The sequence below is a fragment of the Cyprinus carpio genome, chromosome A12 (assembly GCF_018340385.1).
Source record: "Cyprinus carpio isolate SPL01 chromosome A12, ASM1834038v1, whole genome shotgun sequence".
NCBI classification, from domain to species: domain Eukaryota; kingdom Metazoa; phylum Chordata; class Actinopteri; order Cypriniformes; family Cyprinidae; genus Cyprinus; species Cyprinus carpio.
The window spans coordinates 15,555,289-15,574,250 of record NC_056583.1 but is presented as its reverse complement, the minus strand read 5'-3'; the positions used below and the strand labels follow the sequence as shown (position 1 = coordinate 15,574,250).

General features: G+C 37.2%; 2 protein-coding genes across 3 annotated transcripts; one reads left to right on the top strand and one right to left on the bottom strand.

Moving 5' to 3' along the window:
• Nucleotides 1–134: 134 nt before the first annotated feature.
• LOC109079344 (homeobox protein SEBOX-like) lies at nt 135–7,185 on the bottom strand. 2 transcript variants are annotated; one of them, XM_042767809.1, is made up of 3 exons: nt 6,920–7,185; nt 1,589–1,761; nt 135–1,485 (listed from the first exon to the last, which is right to left on the bottom strand). In XM_042767809.1, exons 2-3 carry the CDS (start codon nt 1,673–1,675, stop codon nt 781–783), a joined length of 792 nt encoding a protein of 263 aa, XP_042623743.1. In that variant the 5' UTR covers nt 1,676–1,761; nt 6,920–7,185; the 3' UTR covers nt 135–780. The 2 variants fall into 2 exon arrangements, with proteins under 2 accessions (XP_042623743.1, XP_042623742.1); XM_042767808.1 differs by lacking the exon at nt 6,920–7,185 and adding an exon at nt 1,911–2,059.
• A 171-nt stretch (nt 7,186–7,356) lies between these two features.
• LOC122147022 (zinc finger protein 518A-like) lies at nt 7,357–18,110 on the top strand. The gene is made up of 2 exons (XM_042767806.1): nt 7,357–7,593; nt 11,055–18,110. The coding sequence occupies exon 2, from the start codon at nt 11,073–11,075 to the stop codon at nt 15,558–15,560; it is 4,488 nt and encodes a 1,495-aa protein (XP_042623740.1). The 5' UTR covers nt 7,357–7,593; nt 11,055–11,072; the 3' UTR covers nt 15,561–18,110.
• Nucleotides 18,111–18,962: the final 852 nt, after the last annotated feature.

Genomic DNA, 18,962 nt, shown 5'->3' with positions numbered 1-18,962 from the left:
TCTTAAATGGAGTCAAGATATTTGAATGAAATGATCTTTTGAGTCAAAGACACTGGTGTAATTTTGTAACCTACAGAGAGATACTCAATGAATAAATCTGACTCACTGAAAATGATTCTTCATGCTGAACAGAACAGAGTGACTAATTTGAATCAAAATCCCCACTATAAACTGGTAATGGTGTAGTAATCCCACTGTATGTTGTCAATGTAATATGTCCAGACATGTTAGACCCCACTACTCTTGGGAATCAACTCTAACCTTTGGAGTTGACTTTTGATTCAACACCTCAGAATCAATGAATCAGTTCTTATTTTATGTAACATCTAAAAATGATAAACAGGCTACATATATAAAATTAAATGTGTAAGCAAATCAGAGGACACAAATTCATAAATAAATTTTAACATTTTATTTCAAATAAATATTGATTACTTTACAAAGTGACAGTATAGGTTGTGTGAGCATAATTTAATATAGAAATAAATATACCAACTGCACTCTAATACCTTAAAAGAGCATAAGAATAAATAAGTTCTAAATTACTTTCTGGTGCAACCATACTGTTTCCAATCTACTCCTTTGTAGAAAATCGCAATAAATAAAGTCTATTAAATAAAAGTCTATTAAAAAAGTCCAATGTGGATATCTGATATTGCTCTGTAACCAGCACTTGTACAATACCATGCTTCATATATAATACAGTCCAAAAGAAACCGCTTAATTTAAAGCCCATGTTAAAACAGTGTTTGTCTCCTTAGGTTATGGATGTTTATAAGATTACTGTAGATCCATCTCACCACTAAAGCTCCACCAGGCTGGCTTCATTTCCCCAAGGACATCCTCCAGATACTGAGAGGACAGATCTGGAAGTGGGGCCACAGGCTGCTCCTCAGCGAGCATGTCCCATGGGCTGTCACAGTCAGTGTATGTCACAGATGGAGAGCAGTTTTCCAGTCCCATGTCCCAAAATGCAGAGTCAGAAGAGGCAGGAGAGTTGGGAAGTGACTCCAGGCCACTAACACACCCAACTTTGGCACTTCCATGAGGGTAAGGATGTGGTGGGTAGAGGAAGAATTGGCTCTCATTCTTGTAGGAACTCTCAAAGCTCTGTGCTGGTAGATTCCACATAGACTCAGGAGAGGACTGTGTGCTTCCTCCAGAGCTCCAGCTGTCTGCCACAGCCTGCAGATCAGAGGAAAGAGAGGGGGAACAAGAGCTGGTTCCCTTCAACCTGTTTTGTCGTGGCTTAATAGCAGGTGTGCTGAAGTCAGTTGGAGGAAAGGTAAAGTGCTGTGGAGATGTTTGAGCTATCTGAATGTCGAATGATGTCTCTTGAATGCCTCTTTGTTGGCCATTGACCCCAACACTAGCCAAGTGAGGGGGTAGAAAAGGGCTGGGCAGTGGAGAGGTACTATCCAGCTGTGGTGAGGTCCAAGTGGCTCTGTTCTTTAGGGTTCTGGCCCTCTTGTTCTGGAACCACACCTGGAAAAACAGAACAATTATGTTAGCATGTTGATGGATTTACATTTTTATACTTTTTGAAATTTATGCAAACAGTTTGTTTTCTATACTGATGCTGACATACCTGAATACGTGACTCGGGTAGGCCTGTGGCTTGAGACAGACTTTCTCTGATACTAATACCAGGGTAGGGATCAACGCTGAAAGCCATTTTTAGAAGTTCCAAGTGCTCTTTGGTAAAACAGGTTCGCTTCCTGCGCCCTGCAATCTTACTGGCCTGTGAGTTTCCATCTTGAGCTGTAAGAGTAAAAAATATGTCATTATTAATGAACAATATAAATATTCAAAAAAGTTCTTATTGTATTTATATACACAAAACATTTCACAAAACTTACCCTAATATATAAAATGTAAAAATAAATACATTTAAGAAAAATAATTCTTACCAACGCAGTCAGTCCACATGTCTTTCAAGGATTTTTGATGATCACTTATAGAATGTTATTTTATGAGGACTGAGTAGATCAAGCTGAATGCTTTGTCACTGCTCCTTGTGCTACTGACCAGCAACTGAAGATTGCCACTATTTATACCTGCCCACCTATAGGCCCAGAAAGGGGCTGTCCTAACACTTGTACACTTTAAAGGTTAAGTGAGCTCTATGATCTCTAATGAGGCAAGTCACACCTTCACAAACCACACCTTAATTTACACTTCATTCATCTATCATCTTTTGTTGTTGATCACAAACACATGATCAATTTGCAAACATGTCAAGACAATTTGTAAGACTGTTTATAGAAATATTACTTATGGTCTAAGTAGCCCTATTACTGCTTACTACTTTTGAAAAAGAAGTATATTTGCAGATACATGACTATATATTATTAGGCTATTACATTGCATTGCATTGCATTACATTAAATTTCATTTATTTATTTATTGTTACTTTGTTTCTTTGTAAATAAATTATCCAGCTTGCAAAAAGTTTATGATCACTTTAATTTAAAATATAAAAAAATGAAATGTCATTATATTTAAACAATAATAAAATATGTTTGCTAGCAAATATTTCACTCTCTCTAATTATTTAATTTAATCTATTTTTATTAATAACTATACATAAGGGTATACATTTAAAGAAAAATTAAAATACAAATAAATTCCTATGTATTTTTTATTTTTATGTGTATTTACTATTTGCAAGTACTATTGAAGTTTTTGTATAATATTTCAACGGAAGAATTGTTACAATATTTAATATTATGATCATGCCACACTGTTTCTCATCACTTAAAGCAGGTTTGTATTAAATGGTGTGATACTAAAGTAGCTAGCAGCGTAGGACAAAAATATTGTTTTGTGTTGGAACATTCTATCAAATTTCAACATTTTGTGATAACTGAAGAAAAATATTGCTTTTGTCATAGGTGTGAATAGGTTTGATGAATGTGTTTACACTTCTTTGATTGATATGCCCCAATCAGTTTATACAATAGCTCCTAAAGAGCTAACTCTAACCCTTTAACAACTGTGAATATGCCTTTATTAATATGAATAGGCCCCAGTCACAGCTGCCTATGTGTATATTTCCTTACAAATGTTTCAAAACAGTTATTTATGAGATTAAAGGACAGAGCTCTTCTTTAAGAAAAGAAAAGAAAAAAAACCCTAATTCTGCTGTGTCAGCAGGTATTGTTACAGAATTGGCTAACAATTGCATTTCTTACCTGACACACTTACAAATTTCATATGTTTGATTAAAATCTTTGTTCGACTCTACTTTAATATAGTTCAGACAGACAAATATAGCCAAATGTCAGAATTTACTTTAAATAAGTAAATTTCCAAATGTCAATTTACTTTAAATAAGGGGCTATATTGTCTTTTGGAATTGATTTTAATTTTTACCATATATGGGCATATTATTTCTAACAAATAACACAAAATGTGTTCCATATACTTGAACGGGATCAGTTGTGAACACATATGCCTTTAGTAGAGACAAATGAATATTGTGAACAAAAAAATATTATCTGAAATACATCAAATTCCTAACTTTTCAATATGCATGTCATTTTTGTCATGTTTGGTGGCCTTATTGCACCAGGGGCTGCTAAATTTCTGACCTTGGTTATCATTCTTCATTCTGGTTCTTAGCATATATGGCCTACAATGACAAACAATAATAATATCTCAAATGTGAATTTTTAAGTACTGTAGGCTCTAAGGTCTCTAATGGGCAAGTCACACCTTCATACACGCTACACCTTAATTTACACTTCATTCATTTATCCTCTTTTGTTGCTCATAACAAACACTTGATCAATTTGCAAACATGTCAAGACAATTTGCAAGACTATTGACAGAAATATTATTTATAACTATTTCTACTTACTACTTTTAAAAGAAATCTATTTGGAGGTATGTTACCATATTTTTCAGTTTATTACACACATTTTAATTGTCTTTTTTTTGTAAACGAATCACTATGATTATACATACCTTATAAATAGTTCATGATAACTTTTATTGAATTTAAAATATAAAAAATACAATAATACAGTCATAAAAATACAGTAATAGTAGACATTTCACTCTAAGCCTAGAATATTTCTAATACAGTATGCATAAAATTATAAAAACATATCTGAAATGTACAATTTTAAATATCTGAAATGAAATTGAAAATTCATACTTGATTTGTGTAAAAAAAAAAAAAAAAAAACCTTACTATGTAGTTGATATTATGGAAGAAAATTTAAAGGGGGTCATATGACGCTGCTAAAAAGAACATTATTTTGTGTATTTGGTGTAATGAAATGTGTTTATGCAGTTTAAGGTTCAAAAAAACACTATGTTCTACATACTGTACATTATTGTTTCTCCTCTTTGCCTCGCCTTTCTGAAACGCATTGTTTTTTTACAAAGCTCATCGGTCTGAAAAGCGAGGTGTGCTCTGATTGGTCAGCTATTCAGTCCGTTGTGATTGGCCGAAATACCCAAGCGTGTGACGGAAATGTTACGCCCCTTAACATACTGTGATGCATGTCCCAGGCAGAACACCGGCGCCACATGACAAAAACAATAAAATCCATTTCAAACGAGCCATTTGTTGCATCCAGTGGGGATATGATTACAGATTATAATGACGCCGTGTAAACATAAAACCATGTCTGCATTTGTGATCGGAGAAACGACAAACAACAAGCGCTACTCTACACTGCTCAAAACTCACGTTTGAATCATCAGTGGCAAATTCTTTAAATATGAAAACGTACTTACAGACTGTGAGTCAGAAAACTCGGCATTGTAGTCTTCTCTCCCAGAATCAAGAAACAGTCCTCCATAAAATGTGCTGCACACATCTGAATATTTGTGTTGAACTGTTCTAGAACAGTGTTGTAAATACAACTTAATCACTGATTTCCAGTTGTGTCCTCTTTTGGAAGGCCAAACAAAGTATTTTTGCTTTCACAAGGAAACCGCGTCTCCACAACATGGCGCTGGCGGCAACAGCGAGAATCAAGGTTATGTAGACACGTGGGGGCATGTTTAAAGGAGGCATTTTGGGAGGGCATGGACAAGTCTAAACTTTTATTAAGAATATTTCTTTGGGTTTGAGACTTTAGTCTTTGCAACTTTAGGGATCTTTTCTATTCACAAGCTTGTAACACTCCAAAGAGAAAGGAAAACTTGAAATCACATCATATGACCCCTTTAAAAGTCTTATAGGCCTAAATTTATTTGCACTAACATTCATTTTAGTATTAATTTATTTATTTTGGAAATGATTGTAGTGCGCATTTGTTACATAAATCAATCTATCATGGAAAAGTATCTACTAATCAAATGTGATCTAGTTGCAATATAAGGAAAATGTCAATTCACAATGATATTTAATGTTTGCTTTGTGTAAAAAATTGTATAATAGTGTGTAACATAAAATTTATTTTATGGTCCCTATGTGCTTCAAAAAGACCACAGTCAACAGTGACGTCTTAATGATTACCGCCCTGTAGCACTGACTCCCATAACAATGAAGTGCTTGGAACGTCTGGTTAAAAGACACATTCACTCCACTTTGCCCTCTTCACTGGACCCACTACAATTTGCATACCGACCCAACCACTCTACAGATGATGCTATCTCCTACACACTGCACTCTGTCTTATCACATCTGAAAAAAAAAACGAAAAAACACATATCTCAGAATGCTGTTCATTGACTTTAGCTCAGCATTCAATACAATCATCCCCCAGCAACTAGTGAGTAAACTCTCCTTACTGGGTCTCAACAAGCCACTCTACAACTGGTTCTAGACTTACTGATAGAGAGAACACAGTCAGTGTGTATGGGTGAAGGACATCAGGCACCATCACATTGAGCACAGGTGCCCCTCAAGGCTGTGTGCTCAGTTCACTGCTGTTCACGCTGCTCACCCACGACTGCACAGCCAAGTCAGAATCCAACTTCATTGTCAAGTTTGCTGATGACACGACAGTACTGGGCCTCATCAGCAACGACAAAGAAACAACATACAGAGAGGAGGTGGAACAACTGGTGAGCTGGTGCCACAACAACAATCTGTCGCTCAGTGTGGAGAAGATTAAAGAGATTGTTGTTGATTTCCGGAGAAGGTCAACTGACCATCTTCCTCTGCTCATCAGCGGCTCTGTTATAGAGAGAATCAGGAGCAGCACGTTTCTCGGTGTGCACATCTCTGATGAGCTCACCTGGTCCATCAACGCCAACTCCGCTGTGAAGAAGGCAAAACATCGAAGTTGAAGAGAGCCAGCCTCCCACCACCCATCCTCACCACCTTCTACAGAGGAACTGTGTGGTTCAAAAACTGCAAAACAGCAGAACACAAGACCCTAAAGCGCATAGTGAGGACAGCTGAGAGGATCATAGGGGTCTCCCTCCCCTCTATCCAGGACATCTTCCAGGCACGCAGTGTACACAGAGCCTTTGCCATTGTGAAGGATTCATCTCACCCCTCCCACCATCTGTTTGACCCCCTGCCATCAGGCAGGAGACTACGGAGTTTCAGGACCCACACGGCAAGGTTCTGCAACAGCTTTCCCCCCAGGCTGTCAGAATCCTGAATAGGCTGATACCATCCTAAATAAGCTGATACACCCACCATCTTTAACCCATTATAAACTGCCTTCCCATCCCATGCCTACAGAAAAAAAAACACTCCAATGGACATTCACATACATCTGCACTTGCGCTTTAACTTAGCTGTGCACTATAGACTCTTTTGCACAACTGCACAACGGTCAGTTTACATACATCTGCACTCAGCCACCCAATGTGCACTAAAGACACTGTACAAATGCACATTATTTAACAGTATTTTCTTTCTGCTCTGAGCCACCTCAGTTGTGCTCTAGCACTTTATTCTTACATTTCTAACATTTCTCACATTACTACAATTTTACATTCCTACCTCATGTTTATTGCTCGTCACGTTGCTCTATTGTTCTTGTTATGTTAGGTTTAATGTGCTCTTGATTAAATTCCCGTTGTCATGAACACCTGCATATACTTGTTTTGTCAATTGCACCTTGGTCCATCAGAAACGACATTCATGCTCTTCTGTATATTGTGTATGTGGAAGAATGACAATAAAGTTGAGTTGAGTCAAATTATATTACGGAATAAAATGTGTACAATACTTCATACATCTATTTGCAGCACCTCGGTGTGTCGATACTAATAACCCACTATTTATCGTTAGAAGAATGATATTGTAGGTCAAGATGGCGCGCCATGATCTAGAGTGAGTCATGGCGTCCCTAGAGTCTACAAAACAGCAGTATGCATGGCCACTTTTAATAATGGATTTAACTGCTTCTAAAACAGAGCGAGAACTGCATGGACTTTAAACAACACGTTCTATTCTTGAATTAACCAAAGGAACATTGTATTGCATTTATATACGTTGTTTTGAGGTTTAAAAAACAAATACATGTTGGTAAAGAAGACGACCTAATGAGTCTTTCAGGTAATCCATATTCATCCGCTCTGAGTTCCTGCCTCACGCGCAGTGAAGGGAGCGGAACCCGGATGGAACTGTCATGGCTGCCGTCACCGACCTGCCAGTCTGAAGAGAAAAAAGAGGTACATTTCTCTAAACTGCGCTTATTTAAAACAGTAGTTTCAATTAAGACATAATGGCATTCAGTTCGACCGTAACGGTCACTTTTTTGGGAAGTGTGCTCTTGCGTTGACTTCTTTGTTTTTAATCGTTTGATTGCATCCAGCGTGGGTGGGGGCGAGTTGCTTTATTTTTGTTGATGTGGATAAACAGCATGGCTTATGAGTGAATGACTTTGAGTGACATTTGTTGATGTGTTCGCTAAGAGAGTAGCAGGATAGTCGGTGTGCATCTAAAATGCACGGCCATAACTGTCGTGTTGAGTCGTTTGACATGGCACTTCCTTTAGTTGGATGTGCATTGTGCGCGTCCGCGTTGGACAAAGTTGGTGAATGTCAAGTTAATTCAGATAACCTATTTAATCATTCGCAGATGCATGCATGACTTAGATGTTGGTTGTTACTGGTTTTGTATCATGTTTTTAAAAAGTTTGTTCGTGCATCTGTAGAGCGAATGTGAAGTAATGCAATCCTGGTCAAAAGTTTGGTTTATATAGCAGTTGTGGAAAATAAATCAACGCTGTCTGCAAAGATGTGCATGAGATTATGAAGTTTACACTTCACGCGTGAGTTCGCATTTGAAGTGATGCATGGCACATCATTTAATACATTACTTGTTCTTACATTCACTTTCTAAGGGCACTGAATATTGAAGTGTTTTCTCACATTATAAATTTTAAAAGTCATAACATGAGAAAAAAAAAAAAGTCAAATTGCTCAGTTGGTTAAAAAGATGCAATCATGAAGAAATCCGTTGTATTCAAAAATTAGTTTCTAGGTTTTCCCACTGTCCACAAATTTGTCCACTGGCACATTTACATGTTTATAGGTTTATATGTGCCAAAGCAGTCTTAAAATGTACTAATAATATACCCTTTATTTTGTGTTTCAGAAATTCTGTGTATTATGACCTATTTTACTTTTATGGAGATTTCTACACACACAAACTCATCTTTCAGAGGGGCAAACTAGAATTAAACTGCTGTAGTCATGATCCCGTTACACCAGCCATATAAAAATGATCACATGAAATCAAGACAAACTGCACTACAGATGACAGCTATGTTATAACTGTGATGATCTAAAATAGATCAACAGCTCTTTTTGTGACTTTTTACTCAAAAGAAAATGTTGATCACAACAAATGGGATTAAATGACTTAATTGCAAATTGTACTTGTTGTAGAATTGTTTGAAGGACAACATAATTGTTAAATCTTAAAAAAAAAATGATATTTGATTTGATAGATATTTATTTATACATTATTACATTTCAATTTACACATCAATTTTTATTACATATTCATAACAGGCTACCAGTGTAAAGACCGAGTTAAACACTAGGCATTTTTCTACAATAAACAGTATTAAACTGTATTAGAGCAGCTCAGTACATTTGTCACATGACATCATTGAATTACATCAATTTATCATTTACATTGCATTGAATTATATTTTTTTTTATTTTTTTAAATAAAAATGTCTTCAGTTCAATCATGAGTCAAATATGTTAAAAATCTGCGGTTTTAATTTCTTCTGCCAGGTCATTCTTCACACTGGAAATGGGAAGGTTTTTTTTTTTTTTGAAGTCATTTTTGAAAAAGTAGTGGGTCATCCATGTATTTTATGTATACAGAAAATGTGCATATGCAAAGTATACATGCTATAGATTGCAGTAAGTATAGTATGCTGTTCTGAACATCTCTTAAACGCATATACATGTTGTGATGGTTAGGCCCTCATAGAAATCTGCAGAATGCTCTGAAGATTTTCACAGAATTTAAACAAACAATTCACAAAATTCGATACATCCCCTGCCCCTTATCAAATATTGTTTGAAATATTATACTTTGTTGTGTAGAATATTCAAGAAATGTAATGTTTAAATCCAGTGGCGGCTCCTGCTAATTCTCTCAGGGGGGACAAATGTTTGTATGATTAATGAGGATAGGTCACCCATTCACTTGATAAATTAACGGCTAGTTACGAGATGCAAAGGAAACTGAACTATTATAGTATTAATTAAAAATAAACTGACTCCAACAATCAATCTCTTGCTCTCCTTATGTTTCAGTATGCGTATTAACACAATTCGGCAGCAAATGAAGACTGAAGCCAGGATGTGGTTTTCAAAAAAACATTTTACTTCAAAATCAGTTTAATAAAAAATAACTGAAGTCACATAAATCACTATTTACACAACTCACTTATATTACACTGCTCATTTACAACATTACTTATATTATTACACAGCTAATTTGTATTACACTGCTCATTTAAATCACATTACTCATCACATTATATTACATTGCTCCCTTACATTACACTGCTTACATTACTCACTTCATCTGCTGAGGTAACGTTCGCCATGATGTCGATCTAGTTCAACTGACAACTGAATTTGAGTTGGCTTAGTTGCCCCCGTCTTTTTTTTTTTTTTTTTTTTTTTTTTCGTTTTTCACATTTGATAAAGCTATTAAAGCAGTTTTTCATTTTTTCTTGTTGTTAAAATTCAAAATAGTTTTTAAATATTATTGGATGCCACTGTTCTCACCAATCCTTGCACAAGTTCAGGTTACGCATGATGACGGAAGCATGTTAGGGCGAGCCATCCCGGAATATACTGAAATTGCATTGCAGTGCCTGCAGTTCGAAAAAAATGATCTTTGAATGGAATTCAATGAGCGCACTCGGGACGATTCTCAGTCTGACAGAAGTCGCCCAAAAAGGGGCGGTACTACACAAAACGTGACTCGACACTGATTGGACTATCTAGAGGCAGAACAAACAGTCTAGAATAGTGAAAGCTAGCGTAACACTGTGGTTGAATGTGAAAGAAAAAAATCCCTCCCTTTCGCGCTTTGGTGGTGTGTCGCCCAATCGCCCTAATGGAGAAACCGCCATGGTTTAAATCCATCTGGGCTTATAATAATTGAATTTTTAATTACAGTGACATTTCATAGAAGTGCTTTTATCAGCATTCATGGCTATACGTTTTTTATACTTCTTATTCTGTAGCACAGGCTACAACTCTGTCTATAGTGTGATAACCAGTTTTTCAGTATGTAAGGAATTGAGGTGAACGGCTTTGAAATGTTTTCTTTCCTGCTTTTTTAACGCCAACACAAGCATAAAAAACAAAAAGATGTACTTTTGTCGTAAACTAATATTGTAGACTGCACTGGAGAGAGAATGTAGTGTATAGTAAGTCATTTTGTTGAAACTTACTGTAAGTGGAAGTTAAATTATTTGTGTAATACTTATATACTATACATGTTGCATATATGTTTGAGAAAAAGCTTACATAAAGCATAGTGGCTTTTACTAAAGGGGTCATTTTCCTCATGTGCTGTAAAACATGAATTGTGCAGTAGTATTATTCCGATATTACAATATAATAGTGTTTGTTTGTTTTTAATATTGCAGGAGCCTTTATTCTAAAGCATGGAGGTTGACCTGACAACATCAGATGATCCCCCTGAAAGCCATGACCAGAGCCAGGATGATGACACCTCACTGGACCACACTTTGCCTCTCGAGCTTCCAGAGACAGCCTCTTGCAATGAGCATTTTGACCAAGATGACGCACCCCCTGAGGAGTCAGCCACTGATAATCTTCAAATAGACAGCAAAGCTTCTGGAAAGACTCCATGTAAGATGCAGCAGGGTGCAATCTTCTCTGGAAAAATACTGAGTTTTTGTTGCTCAGAATGCAAAGATGACACCACTTACAGCCCTAACGACTTGCTGAAACATTTTCAAGGTACACACAAGGGTACTCTTCCAACTTATCCTTGTGATCTCTGCTTGTTTGTCACCAATGAATTCTCATCTCTTCAGCGACATCGCATCGGACATCGAAACACTTTGGTAACGTGTGAGATTTGCAACGATGGGGTGCAGTATTCGCTTCTTTTGCTCACCAGGCACTTTACCAACTGCCACAGCTGTAATGGACAGTTTCGCTGTAAAAAGTGTGACTTCTCCACCCGAGATGCAGGAACCTTTGTTCAACACATTCATCATCACAACGAACGTAATCACAAATGTGTGAAATGTCCGCATGGTAGCCCCACACAAGGGGAGCTTCAGAGGCATAATGTGGTACATTCTGGGACTTTTCCTTTCTCTTGTCAGATTTGTGGATATAGTGCAGCTCGCAGAGAGTACCTGAACAAACATCTTACTGTGGCACATGGTGAGGAGATGAACAAGTGGAGAACAAATGAAGACAATTCTGGAGTTAATTCATCTGGAGTAAAACTGTTGCTTAAAAAGTCTCCTCCAGTTGGAGGATCCAGAGAACCGCAGTGGATGTCAAAACTTAACTCAATCCCTGGTGTAGGTCTGCTTGATCATAACGGCAGGTTGTTTAATCCTGAAAAAGCCTTGGAGGAGACCAAGCAGTTCCTTGAAAGAGCTGTTGGGGTTAAAAAAGAGAGTATTAAATGGACAAAGTCTCCCCTAAAAACTGAGCCGCAAACTTTGCACCTCATTCCATCAACAACGCCACAACCAAAGATTCAAGAGCTTGAGATTAGTCCAGGTCTTCTGAATTCAACCAACAGCAATGGACTGACTGTTCTTATGGTGAAAAATAAAATTTCTATTCCCCCGAACTGCACCACTAAAGTCATGGGCTTTAAGATGGTAGATGGTAAAAAACATTTAGTTCTAAAAGTCATACCGACAAAACAAGAGGACTCCACTGAAAATGAGGTTTCTGATTCACACATCGGTGATGATGAAGATAAAATGACCAGCAGCCCCTGCTCTTCATCTTCACCAAGCATAGGATCTCTCCTCAGTTTAGAATCAGGAGACTCAAATGAGACATCTTCAATAAAAGAAGAGTCACAGGAAGTTGAAAACCACATTGGCAACCATTTCCCATTGACAGAGGAGCACAAAGTTAGCTTTGAGAGTGCAAGTAAAGAAGGCCAGGATAATAATGAGGCTACCGTAGTCTTGCATCGTGTTAAAGTACTGTCTGCAACATCAAAAGATGCTGCACTTTCCCGGTGTCAGAGCCATCAATCCAATGGGAGGTCATCACCTCATCTTCATGAGGTATCTTCCCTGTGTTCAAGTGAGAAATGCTCCACTGATGATAACCAGATAGCCAGAACACTTCCTGTTTCAACTTCAGAGCTTTCCTCCACTGATTCTGAGACAACACTTTCTGATTTGCAGATGGCTCAAGTTGGTTTATCTAAGTATGAGGCTACAGCTTTAGCTTCGTTTTTGGATGAACCCTCAGGATCACAGTCGCCTGCTGATGAAACGACAGATCCTGATGCAGTTTCTGATTTAAAATCAGACCCTGAAATGTCTGTAGAAGACAAATCCACAAACACTGATATCCTGAAATCTAAACTTCCATCAAAAACAACTGCAGATGCAAAATTTTCAGTGCTGTCGGAGGTATCTCTATTCAGCTCAAAATGTGGTGAACCACTTGGAAATAGCATTGAACCAAACTCCCCTATTAAAAGTCCTGTCAAGAAGAACATCCTTGATTTAGTGCCTAAAGAAGGGAAGGACTCTGGTTCTGACAAAGTTGAGACCTTATGTAAGATGACTGAACTTAAGACCTCTGACGCAGAAGTTGGAGAGAGTTCTCAGTTTCACCCAAATGCTCATTATGACTCGAGTGAGACTCCAGCCTCAGACAGTATTGTTGTAAAGTCCTCTGAAGTATCTAAAAATGAAACCACAGTGGCAAACTTGCAAAATGAAACCAGTAAAAGTGAATCAACTGAAGCCAAAGATTGTAACACAGAAGTTGAAAATAACATGCTCAGTTCTTCAAGTCAAGAGGTCTTTAGTTTCCACAATTATTCTAAAGATACCTCTGGGAGCTCTCCTGATTCATTGCTGCCTGAGGAAGACTCACCGCAGGGGCTGGAGGAAGAAGAGTGTGAGGAGGATTTTGGTGATTGGAGCTTAACTTTGCCAGCATCGCCACCTCTTCCAACTGAAGAAGACAACAAGGGAGGGGCTAATGAGAGTGATCTGGTCTCTGAAAGCGGGGAGAAAGCATTAGAGAGAGTGTCAGATAGTGATATTGAGGTTGATGAGTGCATAGCTACTGTCCATGATTCACTCATTCCTGTGCTTCCAGAAAAAGGAGGAGAAGTGACTTGTTCATCAGCACCAGAGGAGAATCAGGAAGGTATCACATTTGCAAGCGAGAATGCAGTGGCAAGCTTGAGTAGTGCGGCTGTTTTGGGCAAGATACTTGAAAAGCACTCAGACGCCATCATCAGTCAGCAACTTGAAAAAGAAAGAAAGAGGTCTTCGGCTACAGTACATGAAACTGTTAGGCCAACCAAAACCACACTTCGGATCTTGCAGACACCTGAAGGAAAACAGCAGATGTTCCTTCAAACTACAGACACTCCATATGCTGTGCCAGTTCAGCTGAAAAGTGGAGCCGGGTTCAAGCTAATTACTAAATCATGTTCTCCCAAAATTAATGTGTCTTACGTGAAATCCGGGATTGAGATGGCCAGCAAGGCTCCGGGAGTAGCTCTCACTTTAAATGGAGGCAGAATTGGCATGTCTGCACAAAGTTCAAATCTTGAAACTAAAGATCAAGCATCTGCCCAGATGGCACCAAGTGGCAGTGGAAACCGCTACTTCGTCAGTGCTTCTGCTCTTAAAACATCTCTTCTCTTATCAGGTGCTGTCAAGTCCTCATCTGGAGAACAGGTGACCAATGTGCCACAGACTTGTTACTTAGTTCAGAGACCACTCCCTGTTACCTCTGTTAATAGTGAGTCAAGTGGTTCAAGTTCTAAGACTGTGCTTGCAACTCATCCTGTATTGGCCATGCCTGTGAATGCAGCAGAAAAAAACAGTCCTTTGCAGACTGGGAGACAAGCTTACTTGGTTAGATACATATCTCCTGCTAAGTCAGGTATACTTTTGAACAATTCAGACAGGAAAACTTTGAACCAGGGCAGGGTAAACGAGGGTGTCAAAAACAGGGTATTCCTTAAGGTAGTTAGAGGCCCCAATGGCACTAGATATCTCTCCACTGCTCCATACACCACATCCAAAAAGTCAGTATACCTTACCACCAGCTCTTTGCAGTCACCTTGTTTGTTAATGTCCTCAAATAAATCTTTAACCAGTGTGACGTCAGGTCTTCAAACCTCTACTAATTCACAAGGTCTCATTCATAAACTCATCCCCGCATCCCAGCTTAAACATATTCTACCCCAGTCCAACGTTGAAATCAAAAGCAGGGCTGATCATGATGTAGCATTACAGAAGTTGCCACTTGTTCCCTGTTCGATCCGTCCACGAAGCCAAAGGAAACGGAGGCGAAGGGCTTTGTTTGAGGAAATGCTGGAGAGCTCCTCCAAAATGAGGAGGATCTCAAGCAAGTTGTTGGCTGAGAAAGACGCTAACTCACTTTGGGAGCCTGTTGCAAAAGATGTTGTGAGAACGCTGAGACTCTGTCCCTTTAATCCACTTCAAGAAATCAGATGTCCCCATCGAAACCAGCCTGTGGTTGTGCTGAACCATCCAGATGCAGACATTCCTGAAGTTGCTAGCATCATGAGGTCAGTGAACAAATACAAAGGTGAAGTTTTCAAAGTGGCACTGTCCCAAAATACAGTTAAAGCCCTCTCTGAGTCTCCAAGAACACTTTCAAAGCAGAATGCTTCCAATGGCAGTAGGGGTGAAAGATTAAGGGCAGTAGGAGGTGCTGTTCAAGAGAGATTCATTCTGAAACTTAAGTTAAAAAAGACTAGCAGAAATAAATATGAGGTGGTGAGGTCCTCATCTTCTGGTTCAGAGCAGCAGTCAACATTTTGTTGCTGGTTTTGTGGCCGGGTCTTCAACAACCAAGAGGACTGGATCGGCCATGGTCAACGGCATCTAATGGAGGCAACAAGAGACTGGAATAAGATGCTCTAATGCAAGTACACAGCCCCTGGATTGGCTCAAATGCTGTCCTTCATTGTAGAAACAGATTTTTTCATAATCTTTTCTTCTTTTAATAGCACAGTAAGATAAAGTTAACCTGTCGATAATATTTTTCCATAGAATTTTCTTCAGAAACTTTTAAAGGGTATAGTGTATTAGAGAAGGGTTTGGTACCTGAAATGAGTTTGTATGTAAATAATTTTCACCCTTGTATATTTAAATCTAAACCCTTGAGTATGTATAGAACGGAACTGTGAAAACTGGACACACTGTATGTTTATGGTGCAAGCAGAAAGATCACTGGTATAAGATGGTGCTGTCTCTTTTAGACCTCTTTTAATGCAGACAATGGAATCGATTTCTCAGGTAATTCCATAATTTTTGAATGCGTGAATGGTCCAGTTCATAAATAATTATCTTTCATTCTGAAGCTGTGTTTGATAGTTTAAGTTGACTACATATGTCATACCTACATCACTGAACCTATTTTGATTTCCAATGAAGGTAATGGGATAATTTTAATGGGATAGTTCACCCAAAAATGAAAATGTTAATTTTCTCAAATGTATTTTTTCTCCCTCATGTAGTTCTAAACCGGTACAACTTTTTGTTCTATGAAACACACACACAAAAAAAAAACATTCTGAAGAATATATCACTAGTTTTTGTTCATGCAATTAAAGTCAGTTGGGTTCAAAACAACAGTAGACCCCACTGACTTTTATTCTATGGAAAAAAAAAATAAAAAACTTCCACAGAACAAAGAAAGTCCTACAGGCTTGACGTGACATGAGTTAGAGTAAATGATGATATAATTTTCATTTTGGGGTGAAAAATCCCTTTAAGTATTATTTAGGAATTGTGACAGACATGATATTGCCTAAAAACAAACCCAACTGGTTCCTGTGGAAACCATCCTGTTAAAATTGTGTGTCCTTTGAGGTGGTTTGCCATTAATACGCAGTATTTGTTCTCATATTGTTTCTTAGGGTCAGTTTCATGTTTCACTGGTTCCATGCATCTCCCTTCATTATGTCAAATCAGACCCGGTGTCATTTCAGTAGCAATAATGGACTTTATAATAGTTGGAATTTTTCTCTGTAAAGATATTCTGAACCTACATCTGTTAGTTATGGCTTTGGTGCTTTTTGTTGTCCTTTTCCATATTTGAAATGAAGTAATGCACTTGTAAATGTTCTATTATTCTTTGCTAAAAAAAAAAAAAAGATTGAAAACAGGAAAAGAAAACAGGATGTATTGAGATGCAAGCCAACAAACCTCAAAAAGCCAACCAAACACTAACTGTATTTTCATTTTCTGTAATACTTGAGTGCCTCATTCTGCCTCAAAGTTTTAACAAGAGGGTCTGTTTTTCATGATGAAGTCCAGATTTGTAAGATTCTTGTTTGCTTAGCAGAGTTCAAAGTTTAAGTTGTGACCATTCATCCTCGCTACATTGATTTTTGTTTTCAACTGATTTGTAAACCATAAAATGAGGAGTCTAGACTTCCTTCAAACTATTTTTAGACTATTTTTCCCATTGATAGTATGAAAATCAAGCCTTTTCAGTTTGTTCCAAAGAACAAAATTGGTTTATAGTTTACATCACAAATTGAGTTTAAAACAAATAATAATAAAAAAAAAACTATTGCGATGGTCACCTGTTTTCGCAGAGGTATAACATTCAGTATATCCTTTGCATTAAAAGCACGGTTTACTAAAAATTGTATGCAACTTTTGTTTTAAATATCAGCACTGTCAAGAACTGATGGTGTACTCAGTGGTGCTTTTAATCTGAGTCTTCTGATTTTTGAGTTTATTTTATATAATTTCTCTTTAAATTTAATCTACACAAAGTCCTCAAGTTCTCCGATCTGCCACACTTAAGTCTCCCTGAGAGATCTCTCTTATTGTTAGGATGATGTATTAATTTGTCTGTGTCCATTAATTGGTCTTTGTCTGTTGTGCTTGAAAGAGGCTTTGGTGGCAGAGAGGTAATAATCCATCCTTGATTTAAGTAGCTAGTGTTCACTGTTTTATAGTTGTCAGAATAAATTTTTTTTTTTTTTTTTGAAGCTTTACTTTCCCATGTTTGGTCAGTTAACTTTGTTTATAACACATGAGAATGTTGTTGTTCTATAGTTTTATTTTCAATATTCATTCTGTATGTTTGTCACCCTTCTTGTGACATGACAATCACTGTTATACATGAAGTAGTGGAATTGTTTATGCAAACCATAACAGTTGACTAATATTCAGCTCAAATGGCCCAACTTGCATGAAGACACGTCATGAATGAGCAAAAATATAGTCCTCACTCAGACACTTGTCAACCAAATAATGTTTGTCCTTAAGCAAAAATGTCCTTCCTTCCTTGTTGTAATGCCCATGTCATACAGGTTTTATTGGGATCTGAGAGACAAGTTTATTTTTTTATGCTAAGTGCCTAAAATGTGATGCACCAGGTTGACACTATATTGTACTGTACTGTATTGTACCTCCTTGCAGTTCCTTCTTTAATAAATGTAAATACCTTTGAAAGAGATGTTTTTGTTGTTTTTTTTTACTGCAAAAATTTTTTTGCCATTTTTATTGCTTCTGTGGTTGGAAGTTATATATTTATATATATATATATATATATATATATATATATATATATATATATATATATATATATATATATATATATATATATATATACACACACGTATGTATGTTAAACCTTGCAGGGAAAGTTGCAAGGGATCTTTCGCCGCTAGATGGCAGTATTGCATTAAGGTAGTAATATAGTACTGTATGTCATGCAAAGGATGTTTTACTGGCACATTGGCATAATATTGACTTCACTGGTATTGTATTATTCATTGGTAACAGTATGATCCAAACACAGGGGTTTTTCCTGTGGCAAGAAATGTATTCTCAACATTTTTGTGGAGTCCGCTACACACAAGGAATTCATAATAGAGCAAATGTATGTTTATCAATGCCTTTTTTTTTTTTTTTTTTTTTTTTTTGGCACTGTGTGGTCTGAGATTATTAATCTAATAGTTTAATTCATTCACTTCAACACAGCTGCACATTTCAGAGATCTTTATGCCGAACTGAGAGCTGAATGGTAATCAGGGCTGGGAAGGTTACTTTTAAAATGTATTTCACAACTGATTACAAAATACATATTTTACAAAATAAATACAAAAGTATTTTGTAATGCATTTCATTAGATTACTCAAGTAATTTAGTACTCAAGTACACTGTTACTTAATCTAAATACTTTGGTATAGGTAAGGGGCGTATTTGAGGTCTTGTTTTTATGTTACATTTACATTTATTCATTTGGCAGACGCTTTTATCCAAAGCGACTTACAGTTGAGGAATACAACAAGCGATTTATCA